This window comes from Heterodontus francisci, chromosome 5, assembly GCF_036365525.1.
Source record: "Heterodontus francisci isolate sHetFra1 chromosome 5, sHetFra1.hap1, whole genome shotgun sequence".
NCBI classification, from domain to species: Eukaryota; Metazoa; Chordata; class Chondrichthyes; order Heterodontiformes; family Heterodontidae; genus Heterodontus; species Heterodontus francisci.
Window position 1 is genome coordinate 145,975,445 of NC_090375.1, and position 26,518 is coordinate 146,001,962.

The 26,518-nt window shown below is 42.0% G+C and overlaps 1 protein-coding gene across 4 annotated transcripts in view; it reads right to left on the bottom strand.

Annotated features, from left to right (window-relative positions):
- Nucleotides 1-26,518, bottom strand: part of taf2 (TAF2 RNA polymerase II, TATA box binding protein (TBP)-associated factor) — a 152,615-nt gene that overhangs the window by 47,632 nt on the left and 78,465 nt on the right. For all 4 annotated transcript variants that reach the window (XM_068032198.1, XM_068032200.1, XM_068032199.1 and 1 more), the window contains 10 exons: nucleotides 26,330-26,465; nucleotides 21,807-21,961; nucleotides 21,370-21,484; nucleotides 20,872-20,981; nucleotides 19,048-19,113; nucleotides 18,632-18,884; nucleotides 15,508-15,648; nucleotides 14,047-14,157; nucleotides 9,436-9,629; nucleotides 1,549-1,688 (listed from right to left, as the gene is read on the bottom strand). In XM_068032198.1, coding sequence (XP_067888299.1) covers nucleotides 1,549-1,688; nucleotides 9,436-9,629; nucleotides 14,047-14,157; nucleotides 15,508-15,648; nucleotides 18,632-18,884; nucleotides 19,048-19,113; nucleotides 20,872-20,981; nucleotides 21,370-21,484; nucleotides 21,807-21,961; nucleotides 26,330-26,465 — 1,421 coding nt within the window. The remainder of the gene's footprint in view (nucleotides 1-1,548; nucleotides 1,689-9,435; nucleotides 9,630-14,046; nucleotides 14,158-15,507; nucleotides 15,649-18,631; nucleotides 18,885-19,047; nucleotides 19,114-20,871; nucleotides 20,982-21,369; nucleotides 21,485-21,806; nucleotides 21,962-26,329; nucleotides 26,466-26,518) is intronic.

Genomic DNA, 26,518 nt, shown 5'->3' on the forward strand with positions numbered 1-26,518 from the left:
TGTAGATTTCACACCTCACAAAGCATGAGTGCCAATGTCTGTAACTTGAAAAAATCTCCAGGTTTGATTACTCAGCTCTACTTCTATTTAAAAATCTGAACTTGGTTGCATGAAAATTCACTTCACCCAGATCCAAATTCACATCAAGGTTTAAGACTTTACTCCAAAAGTCCTGTCACTTCTCAGGCTATGCGTCCTAATTGGGGGACCTTAATCACTGCTGACTGATTTTACCCTTATTGCTTTATGTATTGTGCTTACAGTAACTTGCGCTCTACTGTTTGTATATTATTCAACTTTTAAATAAATCTGAATCTGTGTAAATTTGTTTAGCTTGGTCTCATGACATAGTATTTTCTGACTGTTGAAGGGATACCATGATCGATAGAACAATCAAGTGGAAATGTTAATCCTGGGTACAATACTTCATTCACATCAAGTATAAGGACCCACATTGCAGGTCATAACAGATGCCACCTAATTGTGGAAATTGCCCATTTGCTGTTTGCAGAAATGTTAGGAGAAAGCCAGAGTACCAGTCATCCTAATTTTTACCCAGCTCCTTAAAAATCTGAATTAGAACCACACTCAATTTAGGAGAGTATACGTTGTAATGGAGAATGCATTATGTTGATTGTGTTCTCAGCAATAGATGAAATATTCCTTTAAAATAATGAATTAATGCAGAAGAGATTAAATAGTAGAGTGAAATTACAATGAAATAAATGCAATATAAGAATTACATGAAAATATACATTGGAAGATATATAATTAGATGTTTATGCATAAGAATGAGTTAATGCGAGCTATATGAAATGATACATTAAAATGTATACATATAACATTTGTTAAGTGCATATGTACATCACTCATGGCATTGTTCAGAGTTGGAGGATACACTGGTTTGTAACAGTAAGGGTATTGTAACAAGGAAAACGTTAGAGGAAAGGCTTTATAGATATAAAAGTTTAGATGGAATACTTAATCATATGCAATGCATATAAAGTATTAATGTAATTTATAATAGTACACCAATCATAAAAAATACTGAATTTTTTATTTGTTCGATGTCAGTTTCTCTACTGATTGGAATGCAAATTTGAAGTTGAATGTGATATTGGAAAGGTGGACACTGGGGAGCTTGGTGAGATTTGTGCAGAGGAATAAAACATTTGAGAAGGAAAGAAGAGGCAAAAGTGGGGCTGCAGAGAGTGAGAAAGCTGTTAGTCGCATGCGAGCGGTAAAAAGCCAAGTGACAGGAAGTAGTGAAAGTAGTGAAAAGAAGTTACAGAATTTGCTGGTAGTGAACGGTGAGCAGAGAAGGTTCGAGTGGAACAGAATTATCTTATGTTGCTAAATAAAAAATATATATGCAAGTCACAATCACAGATGCAGATTTGTACCGTGATTAGCAGATAAAATCACGTGGTATAATTGAAAATAAATTAGCAAACTTTTCCATTGTTAAATATTTTGTATTGGGGAAGGGAAGAGGTAGAACATGGCGGCATATTAAAATTCTTCTGTATTGACACATCAAGATCAAACCTTGTGTATAATCCACAACTGCTTCCAGAGCTGCAATGCGAACGTCAACAAAGTGTCCATATTCTGCATACGATATGAAGAGTGATGGATCACTAGGAATATGGCCATTCTTCTGTAGCACCCGAATAGCTTTCAGGCAGCTGCAAATTAAACAAAAGGAATAGCCTTTTTGTTTTAAAAGAAGCCTCTGTGCTCTTGGTGGTTCAACACTAGACTGAATCAAAAACTGTTCCTACATATCTGGAGCCATTTATTACTCAAATGAATTTGTTTGCACCAGGCAAGTTTGTTCTGTTCCCAAATATGGCAAAATGCGACTTTCCATCTCAGGGTAAGGGACTTTGTGGGGGGGGGGGGGGGGGGGGGGGGCGGGGGTGTGGGTGGGTGGTGCGGTGAAGAGGGACTACTGTCTGGCTCACATGCCCTAAAATGTCTTCTGTCAACTGGAGTGACATCGGTGATCATGTAACCATTCTCACAGCTGGTGACAAATGGTCAGCAAAGGCAAGACAGTTTTTAGAAAGCCCCTTGGAAATGTAATGAAACACTATAAGAATTAAGAGGGCCACAGTGTTAAAAAATGAATGAAAAGTGACTCCACGTAGGTCAATAGAAACCAACGTCCACTCCAATACATTACAGAAGCAGTCAACAGGCCAATCATTTTCATCTCGTCTTCGTTTTCATCTTCTTATATGCCCTCAGCTCCAAATCACATTTTGTTTAAGACCTGCTTTTATTAAGGATAATCTTATCATGACACAAATATAGTTTGACCAAATCACTTTCCTTTAGACAACTTCAGTTTGTGCATTAAGAATTAATTATTGCATGCATATAATGCCTCTATGTAGAAAATGTCCCAACATAAGAACCCAAGAAATAAGAGCAGAAGTAGACGATATGGCCACTCGAGCCTGCTCCACTGATCATCTGCCTCAACTCCACTTTCCCACCTGGCCTCCATACCCCTCAATTCCCTGAGAAATCAAAAATGTATCTACCCCAGCCTTGAATATATTTAATGATGGAGCATCCACAAAGCTCTAGGGTAGAGAATTCCGAAGATTCATAACGCTCTGAGTGAAGAAATTTCTCTAACTAATCCACCCCTTGTCCTGAGGCTGTGTCCCCATGTTTTAGATTCCCCAGCCAGGTGAAATAACCTCACAGAGTCTACCTTGTCAAGCCCCGATGTGAATAACCACATTACACTCTGTCATCTTGTTGCACACTCACTTAATCGGTCTATATCTCTTTGCAGCCTCTGTGTCCTTCTCACAGCTTACATTCCCACCTAGCTTTAGCAAACTTGGATACATTACTCTGGGTCACTTCATCCAAGTCATGAAGATTCTAAAAAGTTGAGGTTCCAGCACTGATCCTTGCAGCACTCCACTGGTTACTGTGTGCCAACTTGAAAATGTCCTATTTATCCCTACTCTTTGCTTCCTATCTGTTAATCAATCGTCCATCAATGCTAATATATTAGACCCAACTCCATGAGCCCTTATCTCGTTTACTAACCTTTTGTGTGGCACTTTATCAAATGTCTTTTGGAAATCCAAGTATACCATATCTTCTGGTGCCCCTTTATCTACCTTACTAGTTACATGCTTAAAAAATTCAAACTTGTCAAACACCATTTCCCTTTTGTAAAACCATGTCATCTCTGTCTGACCACACTATGATATTCTAAGTGCGTTAAGACTTCCTTAATAATAGATACCCGCTAACTAGCTTGTACTGTAGTTCCCCGCTTTCTCTCTCTCTCCTTTCCTGAATAGCTGTGTTACAATTGCTAACTTCCAATCCACTGGGACCATTCTAGAATCTAGGGAATTTTAGAAAATCATAACCAGTACATCCACTATCTCCACAGCTACCTCTTTTAGAACCCTAGGATGTTGGCCATCAGGTCCTGGGGATTTGTCGGCTTTTAGTCCCTTAAGTTTCTCTAATACTTTTTGTCCACTGATATTAATTAAAGTTCCTCACTCTGATTAGCCCCTTGGTTACCCTCTATTTCTGGTCATGTAATGTGTCTGGTACCGTGAAGACAGACAAAATATTTCCTCAACGTCTCTGCCATTCCCTCATTCCCCATGATAATTTCTCCTGCCTCTGCCTCTGAGGGACCAACATTTACATTAGATATTCTCCATTTTATGGACTCCTAAAAGCTCTTGCAATCTGTTTTCACATTCTGGGCCAGATTCCCAGACAATATGTTGTGGGATCAACAAGGGGCAAAGCTATTTTAAATCTAGTACTGCGTAATGAGACAGGGTTAATTAGTAATCTCATAGTAAAAGATAAACCACCTGCTGAGCGTTCCCACTCTTTGCAACTGTCAGAAAGCGGGGCAGCTAATAAAGGTGGGAGGGGGACAGAGAAAAAGGAGGGGGGGACACAAGACAAAGAGAGTGTGGGTGGGGGGGGGGGGGAAGAGAGAGAGGGGAAACAGCACAGAGTGGGGGGGGGAAACAGCACAGAGTGGGAGGGGGAGAAACAGCAGAGTGGGGGGGGGAAACAGCAGAGTGGGGGGGGAACAGCAGAGTGGGGGGGGAACAGCAGAGTGGGGGGGGAACAGCAGAGTGGGGGGGGAACAGCAGAGTGGGGGGGGGGAAACAGCAGAGTGGGGGGGGGGAAAACAGCAGAGTGGGGGGGGGGAAAACAGCAGAGTGGGGGGGGGGGAAAACAGCAGAGTGGGGGGGGGAAAACAGCAGAGTGGGGGGGGGGAACAGCAGAGTGGGGGGGGAACAGCAGAGTGGGGGGGGGAACAGCAGAGTGGGGGGGGAACAGCAGAGTGGGGGGGGAACAGCAGAGTGGGGGGGGAACAGCAGAGTGGGGGGGGAACAGCAGAGTGGGGGGGGAACAGCAGAGTGGGGGGGGAACAGCAGAGTGGGGGGGGAACAGCAGAGTGGGGGGGGAACAGCAGAGTGGGGGGGGAACAGCAGAGTGGGGGGGGGAACAGCAGAGTGGGGGGGGAACAGCAGAGTGGGGGGGGAACAGCAGAGTGGGGGGGGTGACAGCAGAGTGGGGGGGGTGACAGCAGAGTGGGGGGGGTGACAGCAGAGTGGGGGGGGTGACAGCAGAGTGGGGGGGGTGACAGCAGAGTGGGGGGGGTGACAGCAGAGTGGGGGGGGTGACAGCAGAGTGGGGGGGGTGACAGCAGAGTGGGGGGGGTGACAGCAGAGTGGGGGGGGTGACAGCAGAGTGGGGGGGGTGACAGCAGAGTGGGGGGGGTGACAGCAGAGTGGGGGGGGTGACAGCAGAGTGGGGGGGGTGACAGCAGAGTGGGGGGGGTGACAGCAGAGTGGGGGGGGGTGACAGCAGAGTGGGGGGGGGTGACAGCAGAGTGGGGGGGTGACAGCAGAGTGGGGGGGGTGACAGCAGAGTGGGGGGGGTGACAGCAGAGTGGGGGGGTGACAGCAGAGTGGGGGGGTGACAGCAGAGTGGGGGGGTGACAGCAGAGTGGGGGGGTGACAGCAGAGTGGGGGGGTGACAGCAGAGTGGGGGGGTGACAGCAGAGTGGGGGGGGGGTGACAGCAGAGTGGGGGGGGGGGACAGCAGAGTGGGGGGGGGGGGACAGCAGAGTGGGGGAGGGAACAGCAGAGTGGGGGAGGGAACAGCAGAGTGGGGGAGGGAACAGCAGAGTGGGGGAGGGAACAGCAGAGTGGGGGAGGGAACAGCAGAGTGGGGGAGGGAACAGCAGAGTGGGGGAGGGAACAGCAGAGTGGGGGAGGGAACAGCAGAGTGGGGGAGGGAACAGCAGAGTGGGGGAGGGAACAGCAGAGTGGGGGAGGGAACAGCAGAGTGGGGGAGGGAACAGCAGAGTGGGGGAGGGAACAGCAGAGTGGGGGAGGGAACAGCAGAGTGGGGGAGGGAACAGCAGAGTGGGGGAGGGAACAGCAGAGTGGGGGAGGGAACAGCAGAGTGGGGGAGGGAACAGCAGAGTGGGGGAGGGAACAGCAGAGTGGGGGAGGGAACAGCAGAGTGGGGGAGGGAACAGCAGAGTGGGGGAGGGAACAGCAGAGTGGGGGGGGGGGGGAACAGCACAGAGAGAGAGTGAGACAGACAGAGAGGGAGAGAGCGTGATCAAGATCACTCCTGACAGAATGACATCTGTCCACAATATTCCGCGTTGCTACATTAAGCATGCGGACAAACATTGACTACTTTTGCAAGCAAAAAAAAAATGCCAGGTATCTCACTGTATCAGTGTACAACATACTGAAGTGAAAGTAAGTCAATAAATTACTCTTCTCATTTAAAGGTTCTTCACAAAAACAAAATTTGTTGTTGTTTTGATGAATAGCAAGATTAATATTTAATGCCTTTATCTTTCCAAAATTGTCTCACCGGACCCCTTTGTAAGGCAAAAGTTGTAATGTGGCACCCCACAGGAAATGGTAGAACAACCCTGTTGTAGCCCAGCAGGTCCTGGGAATTTGTTTGCTTTTAGTCCCTTAAACTTTAATACTTTTCTCTACTGATATTATTAAGATTACCTGAATCCACTTAGTAAGGAGGGCGAAACTGGAAAAGAATGGATAAGCAACGAATGGATATTGAGGCATTGTTTGGTTGAATTAGGAAAGGTAACTGAAAGCTTAGTCAGAAAGATAGGCTTTCAGGAGCTTTATAAAAGTGAAAAAAGGTGGAGGTAGAGAAAGACTCTCACGGAGTCAAGGCAAGGTGATTGAAGGCACTGCTGCCAGTGGTGGTGATTGGGGTGGGGTAGAAGAATGAATCAAAAGGCCAGGATTACAGTTGCGGGGAGGGGTGAAGGTTATAGGGTGAAAGATTGCAGAGATAATGTAGGTGAGGCTATAAATGGATTTGAAGATGAGACAATTACTTTAAGTTCAATGTGTTGGCAAATGGGTAGCCAACGCAACTCAGTGAAGCAGGTGAAATTAACTTATGCAGGGTGAAGGATGGCAGTCCAGCAATGAGGATACTGCAGGAAAAAATAAACCTTGCCCTGACAATAGCATGGATAAATTATGGGGCTGAAAGTAGGGTGGAGGTGAACAACGCTGAAAATGAGAAATTGGTATTGGTGTTGTCCATGATGTGGATAGCTCAAAGTAAAACAGGTTTTGTATTCTTTAGTTCAGCCCAAGAGACCGGCCAGGAAGGGGACCGAGTCAGCATCAAAGTAGTGCAGCAAAAGGATTGACCTTCCACATGCATGCTGATGATACCTATCCATTGCTCTCCACTGCTTCCATCAAAGCCATGATCACCACTGGCTGGCTGTCAGCCTTCAAGTCATAGATGCATCAAAATTTACCTTATTTGGGGTATCAAAAAGCCATCGTTTCTGGTCCTGCTGCAAGTACCACTACTTTGACACTGACTCTGTCCTCTGCTGGGCCACTCTCTTAGGTTGAACCAAACAGCACAAAAGCTTGCAATCCTGTTTGACTTGGAGCCAAATATCAAACTCCACATCATCTATGACATCACCACCACTTTCACATCTTCAACATTGTTCAACTCCACCCTACTTCAGCCCCACCACTTATCGATGCTTTTGTCAGCTCAAGATAGAGGTTATAAATATACATTTTTAGATGACATGGATAAGATGCCAGAAGAGACATGAAATTATAGGAAAAGTAGCTGCATTACCACAGAGATGGATAGAAAACAGAAAATAGAGGCAAATAAATGATTTCAGATTGTAAGGATAAGTTAGTGGTGTGCTCATCGATTTGTACTGAGGCTTCTTTTGATTTCCATTTATATAATTATGACACCTACATAAGATGAATGATATTTAGGTTTGCTGAGGACACCAAATCAAAGGGCGTGGTAAAGTAAGGAAATTGAAAGTACAAACAGCTTAGCTGAGTGAACAGATAGGTGGCAAATGCAGTTAAATGCAGAGAAATGTGAAGCAGTACATTCTGCTAACAATAAAAAGGAGGAATACCCTAAGTAACTTTCTTAACTGAGTGGAAGAACAGAGATTAGCAGGGAAGACACTTAGATCTTTAAAAGGTATGAGTGCAGATAGAGAAAGCCTTAAAAATAGTTATTTTGGGTTTTATACATAGAGGCATTGAATATAAATTGCTCAAGTGCATAAATAGTGAAAGATTATTTCCATTATTGGCAAGTTGTGAACAAACAGGCATAAAGTCAAGATCATTGGGTGAATAAAGGACAAAGACAGCAAAAATATTTGAGTGGGTTATTGAAATATTGAATCCTTCACCACAGTTGTTTATGTTTAGAGACACAGCACTGAAACAGGCCCTTCGGCCCACCGAGTCTGTGCCGAACATCAACCACCCATTTATACTAATCCTACACTAATCCCATATTCCTACCACATCCCCAGCTGTCCCTATATTTCCCTACCACCTACCTATATTAGTGGCAATTTATAATGGCCAATTTACCTACCAACCTGCAAGTCTTTTGGCTTGTGGGAGAAAACCGGAGCACCCGGAGAAAACCCACGCAGACACAGGGAGAACTTGCAAACTCCACACAGGCAGTACCCAGAATTGAACCCGGGTCGCTGGAGCAGTGAGGCTGCGGTGCTAACTACTGCGCCACTGTGCCGCCCCTGCGCCACATTATTGGGACAAACATTTTCTCAATTTAAAAGAGTAGGTAAGTATTTGCAAAGGAATGGAGATAGAAAACTAACAGTGAAATGGGATTATAGGAGATAGCGCCAGTTGAAAAGTTATCTGCATAGTTGTGATGGGCAGAGTGGCCTCCCTCTTAGCTATATAAATTATACAATTTATTAATACTGCATTCAGGAACATGGAAATTAGTGTACTTGGACGGACAACTGCTGTTAAAATGTACTACGAAACTGAAATAGGTCAAATGAAGGGGTACTATGGAAAAATGCCACAGAGTGGTAAAACATATGCTTGGTACCCCTAATTCACAGTCTTGCTTATGTTTCAATATAAAAACATCAAGCAGAGGACAGACAGGGATTGAGCAGAGGCAAAGGAAAATCAAGGAGAAAATGGCTTAGTATAGCATTTGAGATGGCCTGGAAATGGGCCTCCCTCTGCCTTTTTGATCACAGCTGGTCTGTAACCTAGGGATAAAAATAAAGGTTGTTCATCTACAGAACAGAAAACCATATAGGACCTATGTCAGTGCTGGAATAGAATTAGAGTTTACATGAGGGGGCGGCACAGTGGCTAGCACCGCAGCCTCACAGCTCCAGCGACCCGGGTTCAATTCTGGGTACTGCCTGTGTGGAGTTTGCAAGTTCTCCCTGTGTCTGCGTGGGTTTCCTCCGTGTGCTCCGGTTTCCTCCCACATGCCAAAGACTTGCAGGTTGATCGGTTAATTGGCCATTATAAATTGTCCCTAGTATAGGTAGGTGGTAGGGAAATATAGGGACAGGTGGGGATGTGGTAGGAATATGGGATTAGTGTAGGATTAGTATAAATGTGTGGTTGATGGTCGGCACAGACTCGTTGGGCCGAAGGGCCTGTTTCAGTGCTGTATCTCTAAAACTAAAAAACTAAAACTAAATAAAATGCACTTGAGCATAAGTCAAATAATTAAATACAGAACTGCAATTATTTCTAGGTACTCATTATCTTTTATTTACCTGAATTAGATATATGCTATCGGGCATAAGTTTGTAAAATATGGTCATCTGAAGTACTGTTACTGTAACACTCAATGTGCAACAGCCTTTAAGGATTCTTCATATAATTGCATCATAGGAATAAAAAGTAGAAAATATTCAGATTGGTGTATCCACAAGTTTTTGTTTAAATTTTAAAAAGGATATAAAGCATAATTAGCATTTTACTCGGTCACTAAGACTCCCACTCACTTAACATGCTGTCAATTTGGATTTGCAAATATTCATCAAGTTTGTACCTGACAGTTATAGTATTTCTGTAACTTGGAAGTAGCTTCTCCATATTTAGAAATCTGGTGATCTCTTCCAGAATTAGTCGAACATCAGGATTGAGGTTATCCAACGTTCGAACCTCATTACTGATACTAATTGCAGGTGTCACTGAGTTTGCAAGTGCATCTATAAGCTCAGCACGATAATAGTTGTCTGAAAACTAAAAGCGAAGAGATTTTTAAAAGCAATAATTAAAATAAACGAGGTGCAAAGTCAGAGCATCACAATCAAAGGACCTCTTTTTTTGTTCAGGATCCAGGTAGTTTTAAAATTGAAAACATCTGGCCTTCAAAAAATGTTAAGGATATTTGCATTTTTCTTAACTTTAACCCAAAATACATTTCTTAGAAACACAGTAGGTAGTACAGCTAAGATTTAAGACTTTTTTCAAATCATAACCTTAGAATCCTAAAACTCAAAAGATTTAAAAGTGAACAAAACTGTAGCATCCTGGTTATGCTACTGGACTAGTAATTTAGAGACCTGGACAAGTGATTCAGAGACATGAATTCAAATCCCACTATGGCAGGTTGGAAATTTAGTCAATTCAGTCAATGAAATAAATCTGGAATAAAAAGTTAGCATCAGTAACGGTGACCATGTAACCGCTGGATTGTTGTAAAAATCCATTTGGTTGGCGAATGCCCGTTAGGGAAAGAAATCGGGCATCCTTACCTGGTCTGGCCTATATGCTACTCTAGCCCAACAGCAATGTGGCTGACTCTTAACTGCCCTCTGAAATTCCCCAACAAGACACTCAGTTGTATCTATCCACTTTGAAAAAGTCTAAAGAATAAAACTGGACATAACACCCGGCATCAATCTAGGCACTAGACAAGAAAAAGCCACACCCACCCCAGAAGACCCGACAAAGTGCTCCTCACCAACATCTGGGGGCACACGGCAAAATTGGGAGAATTGTCCCACAGCCTAGTCAAGCAACAGCAAGCAATCATATTCAAGAACAATCCTACCTTTCAGCCAACATCCCAGACTCTATCACCAGAGATGACGGCACAATCAGAAAGCACTAGTCTTAGCAGCACTCAATATCAACTCCCGAATCCATGAAGTTTCATGGAATCAGATCAAACATAGGCTGATTACCACCCTCCTACAGCTGATGAATCAGTATGCCTCCATGCTGAACACCACTTGGAAGAAGCACGGAAAGCAAAGACACAGAACATACTCTGGGTGGAGGACTTCAATACCCATTACCCACAGCAGTTTGGTAGCACCACTGCTGGCCAAGTCCTGAAGGATACAGCTGCCAGACTGGGCCTGCAGCAGGTGGTGAGGGATGCAACATAAGGGATAAACTTACTTGACCTCGTCATCACCTGTCATAGATGCACCTATCCATGACAGTATTCATAGTAGTGACCAATGCTTGTAGAGACGAATTCCTGTCTTCACACTGAGGACACCCGCCATCATCTTTTGTAGCACTACCAATGTGCTTAATGAGATAGATTCAGAACAGATCTAGCAGTTTAAAACTGGGCATCCATGAGGTGCTGTGGGCCATCAGCTGCAGCAGAATTGTATTCCACCGCAATCTGTAACCTTATGGCTCGGCATATCCTTCATGCCACCACTGCTATCAAGTCAGAGGATCAGCCCTGTTTCAATGAGGTGCATAGAAGGGCATGACTGGAGCAGCACCATGTGCACCTAAAAACGAGGTACCAACCTAGTGAAGCTACAACAAAGGACACGCATGCTAAACAGCAAACGCAGCATACGACAGAGTTGAACGATCCCACAACCAACAGATCATATCAAAGCTCTGAAGTCCTGCCACATCCAGTTATGAATGGTGGTAGACAATTAAATAACTAACATGAACATCCCCATCCTCAACGATGGTAGAGCCCGATACTTGAGTGTAAAAGGCACGGCTGAAACGTTTGCAACCTTCAGCCAGAAGTGCTGAGTGAATAATCCATTTTGGTCTCCTCCTGAGATCCACCTTCACAGATGTCATTCAGCCTTGTCTTTCGCACCAACATGCTGGGCTCTCCCATCATTGGGGATGGGGTGTTTGTGGAGCCTCCTCCTCCAGTCCATTGTTTAATTGTTCCCTCTCCATTCACAACTGGATATGGCAGGACTGCAGAGCTTCGATCTGGTCCATTGGTTGTGGGATCACTTAGCTCTGCCTATTGTATGCTGCTTCTGCTGTTTAGCATACACGTAGTCCCATCAATAGTTTCACCAGGTTAGCATCTCATTTTTAGGTATGCCTGGTGCTGCTCCTCACATACCTAAAAATGCAGTGCTAACCTGGTGAAACTACCAATAGGACTAAGTGCCTACTAGACAGTGGAAGAAGCATACTAGGGATGGGCAATAAATGCTGGCCTAGCCAGCAACACCCACATCCCCTGAACTAATAAAAAAAACTCCTCATTGAACCAGCATGGATCCTCAAGTTTGATGGTAATGATAGAATGAGGGATATGTCGGGCCATGAGGTTACTGATTGTGGTTGAATATAATTCTGCTGCTGCTGACGGCCTACAGCACCTCATGGATGGCCAGTCCTCAGCTGCCAGATCTGTTTTGAATGTATCCCATTTCGCATGGTTGTACTGCTACACAACACGATAGAGGGTATCTTCAGTGTGAAGTCAGGATTTCATCTCCACAAGGACTGTGCAATGGTCACTCCTACCAATACTGTCATGGACAGATGCATCTGCAACAGGTAGATAGTAATGACAAGGTCAAGTAGGTTTCTCCCTCTCGTTGGTTCCCTTACCACCTGCCACAGGCCCAGTCTGGGAGTTATGCCCTTCAGGACTCGGCCAGTTTGGTCAGTAGTGGTGCTACTGAGACATTCTAGGTGATGAGCATTGAAGTTCTCCACCCAGAGTACATTCTGTGCCCTTGCTAAACCTCAGTCCTTCTTCTAAGTGGTGTTCAACATGAAGGAGTACTGATTTATTAGCAGAGAGAGGGTGGCAGGTAGTATTCAGCAAGAGGTTTCCTCGCCCATGTTTGACCTGATGCCATGAGACTTCTTGGGGTTGGGAGTCAATGTCGAAGACTCCCAGGGTAACTCCCTCCTGACTGTATATCATTGTACCCCTGCCTCTGATGGGTCTGTCCTGCTGTTGGGCCAGGACATATCCAGGGATGGTGATGGAGAATCGCGCAGGTATGTCGATGGAGAATTGCACAGGTATGTCTTGTCCACTAAAAGGAAAGGTCCAATCCAGTCAATTATCACCCATCAGTCTACTTGCAATCATCAGCAAAGTAATGGAAGGTGTCATCAACAGTGCCATCAGCAGGCACTTACTCAACAATAACCTGCTCACTGACAGCCAGTTTGGGTTTAGCCAGGAGCAATCGGCTCCAGACCTCATTACAGCCTTAGTCCAAACATGAACAAAAGAGGGGAATTCCGGAGGTGAGAAGAGAGTGACTGCCCTTGACATCAAGGCATCATTTGATCGAGTGTAGAATCAAGAAGCTCTAGCAAAATTGAAGTCAATGGAAATCGGTGGGGGGGAGGCGGGGAGAACTCTGCATTCACAGGAGTGATACCGAGCAAAAAGGAAGATAATTGCGGTTGTTGGAGGCCAATCACCCCAGCTGTTCTATTCAAGGCCCAACCATCGCCATCATGGACCTACCTTCCATTAAAAGGTCATAAGTGGGGACATTCATTGATGATTGCAGTGTTTTCTTCCATTCACAACTCTGCAGATAATGAAGCAGTCCATGCCCACATGCAGAAAAGCCAGGACAACAGTCAGGCTCGGGCTAAGTGGCAAGAAACATTCGCGCCCTAAATATGTCAGACAATGGCCATTTCCAACAAGAGAGGGGCTAACCATCTCCCCATGACATTCAATGGCATTAACATTGATGAATCCCCCCCATATCATCATCCTGGTAGTGAACATTGACCACATAAATACTGTGGCTGCAAGAACAGGTCAGAGGCTGGGTATTCTGCAGTGAGTAAACCACTTCCTGACTCTCCAAAGCCTGTCCACCATCTACAAGGCACAAATCAGGAGTGAGATGAAATACTCTCCATTTGCCTGGATGGGTGCAGCTCCAATAACACTCAAGAAGCTCAACACCATCCAGGACAAAGGAGCCACTTGATTAGCATCCTATCCACGAACTTAAACATTCAACACCTCCACCACTTGTGCATCACTACTACATCGTGTATCATCTACAAGATGCAGTACAGCAGCTTGTCAAGGTTTCTTCAAAAGGACATTTCAAACCCATCACCTCTGCTGCCTAGAAGAACAAAGGCAGCAGGCACATTGGAACACCACCACCTGCAAGTTTCCCAAGTCACACACCATCCTGACTTGGAAATATAATCACCAGAAGTTTGCTTTGAAGGATTAATGGTGGTCAAAATCCTGAACTCCCTACGCAGCACAACTGTGCTGTACCTAAACCACAAGGACTGCAGTGAGTCAATGTGGTGGCTCACCACCTTCTCAAAGGTAATTAGGGATGCGAAATAAATGCTGGCCTTGCCAGCAATGCCCAAATCCCATGAATGAATAAAAAAGAAAGTTCTGGCGATGTATTACCTTGTTCTTTCTGTTGTCATTATATTTAATTAGGTCCAAAATAAAGGCCAATACTTCTTTTGGACACTGGTTATGGATATCCCGCAGCAAAGCCATAGCAACAGGCATAGTCTGTGGAAATAGGTAAAATGCAGTGATTAACTTGCATAAATATATATTTTTCTAAAATGGGACGAATTACTAGTCTTCAGAAACAATTTGCTGATATAGTCATGAACTGTAATTCACCATGAAATTTCATTTCTTTAATATCAGAGAATAATGAAGGTGCTTAGATAAGTGAAATTAACTTTAAAGCTACAAGAAAGTGTCCTAGAGTGGGCTTGACTTGGTATATGCCATTAACAATTTTCTTATCAATTCGCAATCTGAAGGAGGGTATTCTTCAGAGAAAAGAAAGTGAATTTATACAGCACCTTTCACACCGAATTAATTACTTCTGAAGTTTACTCACTATTGTGTCAGCAAATAGGCAACCAAATTGCACAAAAGAAACCCCACAAACCGGAAGTGGTTAATTTGCTTTGGTGGCATTGCCTGAAGAATTAATGGCCAAAATACAGAGAAAGTCCACTAATCTTCTTCAAATAGTGTGTTGGGATCTTTATGCCACCTGAACAGGAAAATAGTGCCTTGGTTTATCAACCATAAACGAGTTTTTCCGACAATGTAGCATATTCTCAGTAGGACACTGAAGTGTCAGCCTTGATAATGCTCTCAAATTCTAGAGTGGGGCTTGAACTCAAAACCTTCTGATTCACAGGCAAAGCATGCTGTCATTGAGCCATACTGACTGCTTTGCTTAGGTCAGCTTTCCCCACATGGAGGGAACTGGGGAGGAAAAAAAACGCAGTAAAATATGTCACGGCAAGTCATTATGCTGTTCCATAGCTTCTGGAGCTAATTATGCATCATATTTTACAAAGAATTCAAGTAGATTGACTGCTTGTCTTGGCAACAGAATGATAAAAGGTGGACAAAGGAATAAAAAGTTTCTCTTTTTTTAAATTTGCATTTTACAGTGCAATGAAAATAGTAGCAAAATACTGCGAATGCTGAAAATCTGAAATAAAAAACATAAAGTGCTTGAAATACTGCACTTCCGATGAAAGGTCACAGACCTGAAACTTGAACTCTGCTTCACTCTCCACAGACGCTGCTAGACCTGAACATTTCCAGCACTTTCTTTTCATTTCAATAAAAAAAGTACTGTGCTGCGAGAACTGCCAGAACAAAGTTTTCATTCAAAATGCAACAAGACTGTAGTACCACAGTAAAATTTATCATAATTGATAGTCCAAGACAGAATCTGATAGACAGAAAGAAGAAATGTTCACAACGACTTCACCATGGAATGCTATTTGTGATGCTTTATTTAATAAGTGCCCCTTTAAGTACTTCACTAACTGAACTCAGGTGGCTTAATTTCTTTTACAATTGTGGCAGTATCAAAAATGTTACCTTCTGTAGAAAGTAGCTTTGAAAATTCATGAAATTGTTGGTCTTAACAATGTTTGAACAACTCTTACAGCAGAACATTCGAGTAAAGAGTGATTTCATGGCTGGAGGACCTGTCCAAGTGTTCATCATGGCATTTGCAATCTGAAGGAACAATTCCCGACACAATATATCGTTTAGGTTTACAGAGATCACATGTATGAGATATACATAACTAGCTAATGAGAATGCACAAATCTCAGTTTACAAAAATTGGGATGCATTCTACCATCCCAGTGGCTGAAAACTAGGTCAATGGAGACTGAATAACGGATTTGAAATCTGCCTTTGTTGATGACAGACAGTGCTTTGATTTGCATTCCTTTGACATGCTAGTCTGGCAGACCTGTGAAATTAATCTACTGAACTCTAGATCTGCAACATACTGAAGCAAAGAGCCAGACATGGAGATCAACCACATGATGATTTATCAGATTATATTGTTGGCCCGTACATTAAGCCCTGTTGAGCACCTTTACTTTGAAATAGTGCAGTACCAGCTATACTGCTTGATGGCTGAATTTGTCAAATCCCATACTGGGGATGGGTGGTGGGTTGGAGGGAGCAAGGGTGGGAAGTGGCCGGGGGGGCAGTGTGGAGATGGTGGGAAGGGAATAGTCCAATCCTCCTCAGGTCAAAATTTCCACGAGGTAGGCACTTCATGCCAACAAGGAGGTGGTCAGGAAAATATTAAAAGAACTTCACAGCAACTTGCATTTATATAGTGCCTTGAAGGCAGTAAAACATCCAAAGGCACTTGACAGGAACATTATCAAATAAAATTTGATACCGAGCCACAGAAGGAGATATCTGAGCAGATGAGAGGTTGGCTTTAAGAAACCTTTTAAAGGAAGAAAGAGAGGAAAGAGGAGGAGAGGTTAAGGGAGGGAATTCCAGAGCTTCAGGCCTCAGCAGCAGAAAGAACGACCATCAATAGTGAAGCAATTAAAATCAGATTGCTCCAGAGGCCAGAATTAGAGGAGCGCAGAAATTTCAAGAGGAGATTAGAGATAGGGAGGGCGAGGCCAGGGAGGGATTAGAAAACAAGGATGAGAATTTCAAAATTGAGACATTGCTTAACGAGGAGAAAATGTACGTCAACAAGCACAGAGGTGTTTGATGAACGGGTCTTGGTACCACTTAGAGCACGGGAAGAGTTTTGGCTGAGGGGGATAGAACATTGGAGACTGGCCAGAAGTGCACAGGAATACTCAAGTCTAGAGATAACAAAGGCATGGATTGGGGTTTAAGCAGCAGATAAGCTGAGGCGGGACAAAGTTGGCTGACATTACAGAGGTGGAAACAGGCAGTCTTAAGCTATGACGCAAATATTTGGTCAGAAACTCATCTCAGGTTCAAATATGACACCAAGGTTGCAAGCAGTCTGGTTCAACCTCAGATAATTGTCAGGGAGAGGGATGGAGTTGGTGGCCATTGAACGGAATTTGTGGAGGCGATTGAAGACAATGGCTTTGGTGGTCTTAATATTTAGTTGGATAAAGTTTCTGCCTATCCAGTACTGGATGTCGACAAGCAGTAACAATTTAGAGACAGTGGATGGAGGAGTCGAGAAAAGTAGTAGTGAAATAGAGCTGGGTGTCATCAGTGTACATCTGGAAACTGACACTGAGTTTTCAGATGATGTTGCTGAGGGGTATCTGGTCAATGAGAAATAGGAGGTGCCAAGGATAGATCTTTGCGGGACTCCACAGGCAATGGTCCAGGAGTGGGAAGAGGAGCCATTGCTGGGTCAAGGGACTAAAAAGACTTTTGACTGTGAAATGACCAAACCAAGCAATTAACAATAATTTCAACTCTTTTCTTGATGGGGAGGCAGCCAATGATGGGAACATAATCATCTAAATAAGCAGCCCAAAGTGACATTTTGGTATATTTTTTTAGATTAAATATACAGCACTGAAACAGGCCCTTCGGCCCACCGAGTCTATGCCGACCATCAACAACCCATTTATACTAATCCTACACTAATTCCATATTCCTACCACATCCCCACCTGTCCCTATATTTCCCTACCACCTACCTATACTAGGGGCAATTGCTAATGGCCAATTTACCTATCAACCTGCAAGTCTTTGGCTTGTGGGAGGAAACCGGAGCACCCGGAGGAAACCCACGCAGACACAGGGAGAACTTGCAAACTCCACACAGGCAGTACCCAGAATTGAACCCGGGTCACTGGAGCCGAGAGGCTGCGGTGCTAACCACTGCGCCGCCACAGTGGGAGGCCAAGGTCACGTGGATGATTAAAAGATCAGCATCTTTAAAATTTTAAAGGAGCACAGTAAGCCCACTCCACCAGTAGTATTTCTCCTTTCCCGTTATCTGTAGATGATACAAGTATTCTATTTTCTTGTGAAAATTGCAAAGAAGAATTCAATTTGTTAAAGCAAATCCCCAAAAAATTAGGTAAGCAGTTTTCAGCCAAGTTAATTAAAATAGAATACATGGAATTCAACAATATTGTTGGAATTCAACAATATTGTTTACAGAAATATCAGAAACAATCATAGGATTAAACATATATGTTACACTATAGCATTCCTCCTGTGAAAGTAAAAGAACTTGGATGTATAGCCTCAGGACATGTCAAAGGACTTCAAAGGCAATGTCGTACTTTTGAAGTATAGTCACTGCTACCAAGGGAACCACAACCCCCCCACCCCCAAATCTTCTTCGAAAAAGTGCCATGACATCTTTTTACATCCAACTGAGGTGGCAGATGGAGCCTTGGTTTAACATCTTCAAAATGCAGCACCTCTGACTGAGGAGCACTCTCTGTACTTTACTGCCCTAAAGCATTAGCCAAGATTGTATACTCAAGCCTCTGAAGTGGGATGGCCTTCTGTCTCAGAGATGAGTGTTCCATCACTGAGCCACAGCGGAGAGTAAAACAAATGTTAAAAAAACTAAATGAGTGTTATTAACCGAGCAGCGAAATTCAACCAGTTGCATAGTATCCTGAACCTGGAAAAAGGAAAGGGGTAAATCATGTCTACTATGCAGGTTCCAGCAAACCTCTCAATAAATCATCCTGGTTAATCAGTTACAGAATTCCATCATGGTTCACCTTTGCTAGGCGGAAGCAGGCATGCATTCTGACTTTGTAAAAGCATTGTTCTTGTTCCAGGATATCTGTTAGAGCGAGCCGAGATGCCGGAGTAGGAAACTTCTCTAAAGCATGAATTGATTCTTCCTGTGCAACCACATCCCTCTCATAGCGGAGCTGGTACTGCCACATGAAATCAGCCTGCTCAAATTCCACCTTTCTCAAAACAGACATATCTGGATCTATCCTTATCCACAGTAATGGGGAATCAGCACTGTAAAAACATAAATTAAATATTGCTTTTAACATAATTTACTCAGCCATAAGAAAAATAGCAAAATTACTTGTTAAATGATTCTCCCAAATAACAAAAGGTATCAGCAAAAGTTAGCATTTTCTTTGATAAAAATTACTTTAGCAGAATGAAAAAGACCTACTCCATTGCAGAAAGATCCATGTCCACTTCTTCTCCATTCAGCAGGGGGATCTTCTTTTTCTTATTTCTGAATGAGGAGAATCATGACTTCCACTTAAAATAATTAACAGGTCAATACTAAGAAGTCATCTTACATTTTCTACTTTAAAAACATTTTCCTTTCAAACATTCCCCAGGTATATATACACTCAAATACAATGATTTTTAGTTGCCAAAATCTATCAATATTATTGTAAAATCTAACCAGGATTATAGTTGTAGCTGTGTGGACCTCTCGATGGCAATTAACTGCTATATAAAATTACTTTGAGGACTACAGCATATGGTCATCATGTAAAATAAATCAAGATTAGAATTTTTGATTATGTTTGACATTGCACAACAACAGAATAAAAATATTGGGGCACTGTCTGACTAGTTTGACTGTGCACAGGACTTATTTTGGTTTAGGGTTATGGTTGAAACCTGGAATTCTCTCTCCCAAAAGGTGGTGGATTTTGGGGCAATTGGAGTGTTCCAATTGTCAGATTATGAGATGAGATTTTGAGCCATGGTGTGTAAATTAAGTTGAGGAATAGATCAGTCATAAACTGATTACAGAGCAGGCTGGAGAGGCTGAATGGCTTGTTATTGTGCAACATCTGTAGAAAATGCAAATATTTGTGTGTCTGTCAATGCAAAGAATTTACAGCAAGATATGAAGTCTTGAAACCAAGCACTGTTACTGAATGAATTGGCCTGAACAATGTAGGCCTTCATCAACCATGAAAACAAAATTTTGACGTTGATGACTTCACTAAGTTGCAAATCCAACAAAAAATTAATTTTTAGTCTTAATTTTACAAGCTATTAAAACTATTAGCATGCATATTTGAAATGACTAGTAAGACGAAAGGTAAAATGTTTCTATGTGCTGACGAGGAGCAAAGAAACTAAGGCATTTGAACACAATGAGGCTATAGAGTGATGGAATGGAATGCATGTCAAATAACTGAATAGTACCAAACTCTTGATATTGCCCTAGTATTAACTATTCAGAAGACAAATTATTCACCTGCATGTGAGGAAGAATGTTTATTGCATATTCATAATTGTTATTTTGACAGTCCCACAATTGTTCTTCCAAATCCATTTGCAAAAGTAAAAATATACATGCAAGAACATAATATTCAGACCTCTGCGACTGTTAAACATCCTTAATGATCAGCTTACTTCAAAGAGCTTAGTAGCCCCATACTATTGGCAATGACTTTGCAACAAGGGAATATTAGGAATAGAAAACAAAGCATAGGAATAATTTTTATAAACAATTTTAAAGTTTTTAAAATATACAAGAATTATTGCTTCCCTCACCCAAAAACATGAATATGAAAAAGGATATATAAGATGCTCAAGAGATTATTTTGCTCCCAGTATCACAAGTATCAGTGCATAATCTTTCATTTATTCTACAGTGCAACAGATAATTCACTGGAGAAAAACTGGCAGTGAATTGGTCTGATTCCACAAGATTTAAAAAAAATATATCAATAATCAGCTTGTGAGACAAACAGAAAGCCATAATTCTGACCATTTTCCTGATATTCTGTACTTATGCAAAAATGTTGTCCTAATCCATTTAGTTATAGATATTCCCACAGTTATGAAAGAACTTTCACAATGCATTAATAGTGTAAATGTCCAACTTCTTACAAAGTGGCTAAATTTTGTTGGCCTCTTTCCTGAAACTGAGGAAGAAAAAAGTTAAGTAGGCATCCATCAATTTTAACTATTTTGGTTGGGATAAATTCATTGAAATATTATGTTCCAAGACCCTCACACCTACCGTCTGCTCTTGGAATGGCAGGGAATATCATGTTTGAGGCTATTTTCTTCAATTTGCAGTGTGTGGTTAAATGACCCATCTAGTTCTTGTACTGTCACTTTAAGTGGTCCCTGCAAAAGGTTAAGAATTTTTGTAGAATAAATTTATATTAACAAAAAAAAGACACAATTAAAGAATACTTTGGGATTGTAGAGAGAATAATATTTTCAATGTAAAACAGTGTCCTCATAAGATTAAATAAAGCAATTGTTTGAAGATTTCCCTGATTTATGAAGATGATCCAAACATTCACTTTTGTAGAACAGCCTGCTGGACCCACTATGAATAGTTCACTTAGAAGACATCCAACAAACTTCACATATATTAGTCTATGGGTCTGACTGTTATAATTGGGAACATGTATTATTAACACTCCTGGATGCCAAGCTGGACTCCACATAATTTAAAAGATCAGAACTGAACGTTTCAATCACAAAGTTGAGTTTAGTTGGTCCTTACCACATATTTTTGGGTTCCCAAAGAAGTGTAATCTTGCTTCAGTTCCAACTCCAAGATGTTTCTTTTCCTATTAAATGCGAAGCTGCCGAAGAACTTCACTACACCACTCTGGTCACTACAGTATATAATTAAGGTTTTTCCATGGATTCAACATTGTAACTGAAGATGACTTTTTTGGTGAACAAGAAAATCTACAGAAGTTTAATGTACAATACCTATTTTTGAATTGATAGCATAGGTTTTACAACTCAAAAATTTACGAAGATTTGAGGGAAGACTGTGGGTTTATATTTTGTGGAAGTATCTGTAACAAACAAAATTATATATATACTAAAAGGGGAACATTAAAGAACAATCATGCTGTGCAGTACCAATGTTCTGATTATAAATGAACTTTAAATTTTGTAGAAGTAATGAGAAAAAATCTCAAAGGATACACCCACTGCTTTATTAAAGGTTGAATATCTTTTCCAGACACATTTGAAATTGATTTTAAAAATCCAGTTGTCGAAAGTAGCATCTGGCTCCACATGTGTGACTGAAATTTCTGTGATGAAGCAGTGCTGGCCAAACTCAGCAGTTTGTTAAAGACCTGAAGTAGGGAACAAATATTGTTGGACAGCAATATACTGCTTTGCACTACAAATTTTAAAGTATTGACACCAAAATTACTCCAAAGGAATATAAACAGATAAATGCTTAACACAGTCCTCTGAAATTCCTCTCTCTGCTATTTTAGCAGAATCTTCATATCTAAAACAATGTGGGGGGAGGGAAATTTCAGATGAATGCATTATCGATTCAGCTGTGGCTCAGTTGGTAGCACTCTCACCTGAGTCACAAGGTTGTGGACTCAAGCCCCACTCCAGAGACTTGCGCATAAAATCCAGGCTGATATTCCAGTGCAGTAAAGAGGGAATGCTACTCTGTCAGAGGTGCTGTCTTTCGGAAAATACGTTAAAACGTGGCCCTGTCTGATTTCCACGTGGACGTAAAAGATCCCATGGCAGTATTTCAAAGCACAGAAGAGTTGTCCTCTTGGTTTACCCCTCAATCAACATCACAAAAACAGGATTATCTGGTCACTGGCAATCACACTGTTGTTTGTGGGAGCTGGCTATGTGCAAATTGGCTGCCATGTTTTTAACATTACAACAGTAACGACACGTCAAAAGTACTTCAAAGTAAAGCATTTACAGACATTGAAGTTGTGAAAGATGCTAGATAAATGTAAGTCTTTTTTTCCATTCGTATGTATCCCACAGTGCAATATCAGGCCGTGATTACTTAGCAGATAAAATGAGCACAATCCAAGAAGCTACAATTGGTGCCATATTTTTTTGCTGGTTGAAGCAAAGTCTTTCAGGTAACATCAGTTGGAGTAGGGATGAGGGGGCAGTTTTCTTTCCAATTTGCATTGGACTTTCTGTTACTTTGCTTGTAGGGTCTCCCCTTATGTCTGCTGACTCTGCAGTTAAATATGGGGAAGTGAGATATCATCCAATTTGTATCAGAGAAAGATAAATCGGAGTATTTTGTTAATTTGGGAGACTAGGAGCTGCAGAGGAGCTGAGAGATTTTATAGTCCATGTGCACAAATCTCAGCATGTACTGGCCTTGGAAGGGGTGCAGTGCAGATTCATTTATGAGGACAGGTAACAAACTTGGTTTGTATTCCCTTGAATTTAGAAGGTTTGAGGAATGATCTAAAGTCAAGATATTTAAAATGATAAAAGGATTCAACAGGGTTGACACAAACCATTTCCTCTGGTGGGGAATCCAGAACAAGAGGAAATAATCTTAAAATTAAAGCTAGCTATTCAGGAGTGAAATCCAGAATTACTTTTTCCACACAAAAGAAATCTGGGACTCTCTCCCTCAAAAGGCTGTGAATCTTGGGTCAAATTAAACCCTCAAGACCGAGATCAACAGTTTTGTTAGGTAAGGGTATAAAAGGATAAAGAGCAACAGTGGGTAAGTGCAGTTGAGGTACAGATTAGCCATGATGTAACTGGATGGCAGAACAAGCTTGTTCCTTAATTATGCTCTGCTGGAGTTTAAATTTCTAAACAAACAATTGCTCTGACAATTGTGGAGCAAGTAAATGTTTTCCATTACAGATCAGACAGTTATGTGTCTATGATTGAAAAGCAAAATGGGACATAAGTTTGAGAAACCCTACGGTGCTTGTTGCACAATTTTCAGCATTTGTTATTTGTTCATGGTATGTGAGCATCGCTGGCAAGGCCAGCATTTGTTGCACATCCCTAATTGCCCTAGAGATTGATTGCTATGGAGGAACTGAAGTATATATTATAGAAACAAGGAAGACTTGCATTTATACAGTGCTTTTCACGACCACCAGGCATCTCAAAGCGCTTTACAGCCAATGACGTACTGCAGTAATGTAGGAAACCTGTCAGCCAATTTGCACAGCAAACTCCCACAAACAGCAATGTAATAATGACTAGATAATCTGTTTTTGTGATGTCGATTGAGAAATAAATATTGGCCAGGACCCAGAGATAACTTCCCTGCTCTTCTTCAAAATTGTGCCACGGGATCTTTTAATTCTACCCGAGCGCGCAGACATTTCATCCGAAAGACGGCACCTCTGACTGTGCAGCACTGGAGTGTCAACCTTGATTTTGTGGGACCTGAACCCACAACCTTGTGACTCAGAGGCAAGAGTGTGACCAACTAAACCATGGCTGTCACATATTATTTTATATCTACATCTATTTAAATTTACATCATGTGTAATTCAAACCAAGAATGCCACTTCAACTTTTGATTACCAAAAAGAATGAGCAAATGACGAGCAAAGCAAAAGTCATCAGACAGGATCAGTTTTTCAGCTACAAGTGGCAACAAGTTATATATCCGAGGGCAAGAGAACACTCGAGGGAAATCAAAGCAGCCAAAAAAGCAGAACACATTGGCGATGAAATTGGTCTACACCAGCAGCACAAAACAGGCTCGTAGCAAAATGGGAGCTGATGTTTTTTCACTGCGCCAGCTTTTATTTTTCAATGACTTTGAAAATATGGTTCAGATTTTTAATTTCAAACCAAGTAAAAGCGACAGAGACTAGGAAACTAGTCTCCAAAAAACAGTTTCATCTATCATCTGTAAGCTTCAGTGGAAAGAAGAACAGGCATTATGGAAAATCAGCTGCCTATTCACTATGAGCCCATTTTGCACTGTTGGCATAGAAAAATTTCCCACCTGTTATGTTTACAAAGCGGGACAGCAGTGAGAAAGCAATGAGAGTGTGTGAAACATTAGCGGGCATAAACATAGAAAAAGAGGAAATATTAAGTGGTTTAGCATCTTCGGAAGTAGATAAATCGCCATGCCCGGATGAAATGTATCCCAGGCTAAGAGAAGCAAGGAAGGAAATAACACAGGCACTGACCATCATTTTCCAATCCTCTCTGACTACAGGCATGGTGTCAGTCAGCTAACGTTATACCGCTGTTTAAAAAGGACGAAAGGGATAGACCAAGTAATTACAGGCCAGTCAGTCTAACCTCAGTAGCGAGCAAATTATTGGAAAAATTCTGAGAGATGGTCTCAATCGCCATTTAGAAAGGATTAATCAAGGATAGTCAGCAGGGATTTAGTAAGGGAAGGTCTTTGTCGGACTAACTCGATTGAATTTTTTTTGAAGAGGTAACAAGAAGGGTCGATTAGGGTGGCATATTTGATGTAGTCTACAAGGCTTTTGCCAAGTCCCACATGGCTGGCTGGTCAGAAAATTAAACACCTATAGGATACCAGGGAAAGTGGCAAATTGGATCCAAAGTTGGCTCTGTGGCAAGAAGCAAAGTATAATGGTCCACAAGTGCTTATGTCCCTAAAAGACTGTTTCAAGTGGGGTTCCACAGGGCTCAACACTAGGTCCTTCATTTTTTTGCTGCATATATCAATGATTTATATTTAAATGTAGGGGGCATGACTAAAATAGGCCATTTGATTGATAATGAGGAAGGCGGCTGTAGACTGCAAGAAAATATCAAAGAACTGGTCAAGTGAGCAGGAAAGTAGCAAATGGAATTCAATCTGGAGAAGTGCAAGGTAATGCATTTGGAGGGCAAGCAAGGCAAGGGAATACACAATAAATGGTAGGATACTAACAAGAGTAGACGAACAGAGGAACCTTGGAATGCTTGTCCACAGATCCCTGAAAGTATAGGTGATTAAGAAGGTACACGGGATAGTTTCCTTTATTAGCCAAGGCATAGAATATAAGAGCAGTAAGGTTATGCTAGAACTATATAAAACACAAGGCCACAGCTAGAGTACAGCGTACAGTTCTGGTCACTGCATTACAGGAAGGATGTGATTGCACTGAAGACGGTACAGAGGAGATTTATTAGGATATTGCCAGGAATAGAGAATTTCAGTTGGAAGGAAAGATTTGGATAGGCTGGTAGGCTGGGTTCTTTTCTTTGGAACATAGGAGGGTGAGGGGAGATATAATTGAGGTGTATAAAATTATGAGGGGCCCAGCTAGAGTGGATCGGAAGAACCTATTTCCCTTAGGGTGGTCAATAACCAGGGGGCATAGATTTAAAGTAATTGATAGAAAGGTTATTGGGGAGTTAATGAGAAATGTTTTCACCAAGAGGGTGTTAAGGCCTGGATCTCATCATCTGAAAGGGTGGTAGTTGTAGAAAACCTCATCACATTGAAAAAACATGGAAATGCATTTGAAATGCCAGAACCTACAAGGTTTTGACCAAGTGCTAGAAAGTAGGATTACGCTGGATAGATATTTTTCAGCCTGCACAGACATGATGGGCCAAATAGTTTCTTTCTGTGCCTTAAATTTCTATGATTTTGATGAAAGCAATTGAAGACAACAAAAACCAAAGACAAAATCAGAATGAAGTATTTCAGGCATAAGTAAGCAACTCATTAAGGAAACTTTTAAGGAAACAATTTTGGTACAAACCTGAAGCATGAACTCCATGCTGATCCTGTTTTCAATGAGCCGCATCACCAGATGGGCTTTACACTGAAACATCTTGTAATACTTCCAGGACAACGTGTGAGGATGACGAATTGAAAAGTGCAAGTGTGGAGCAGGACTGCAAGGATTTAAAAACAAATGTAAAAGCACTCCACTACTGTTTCACATGCA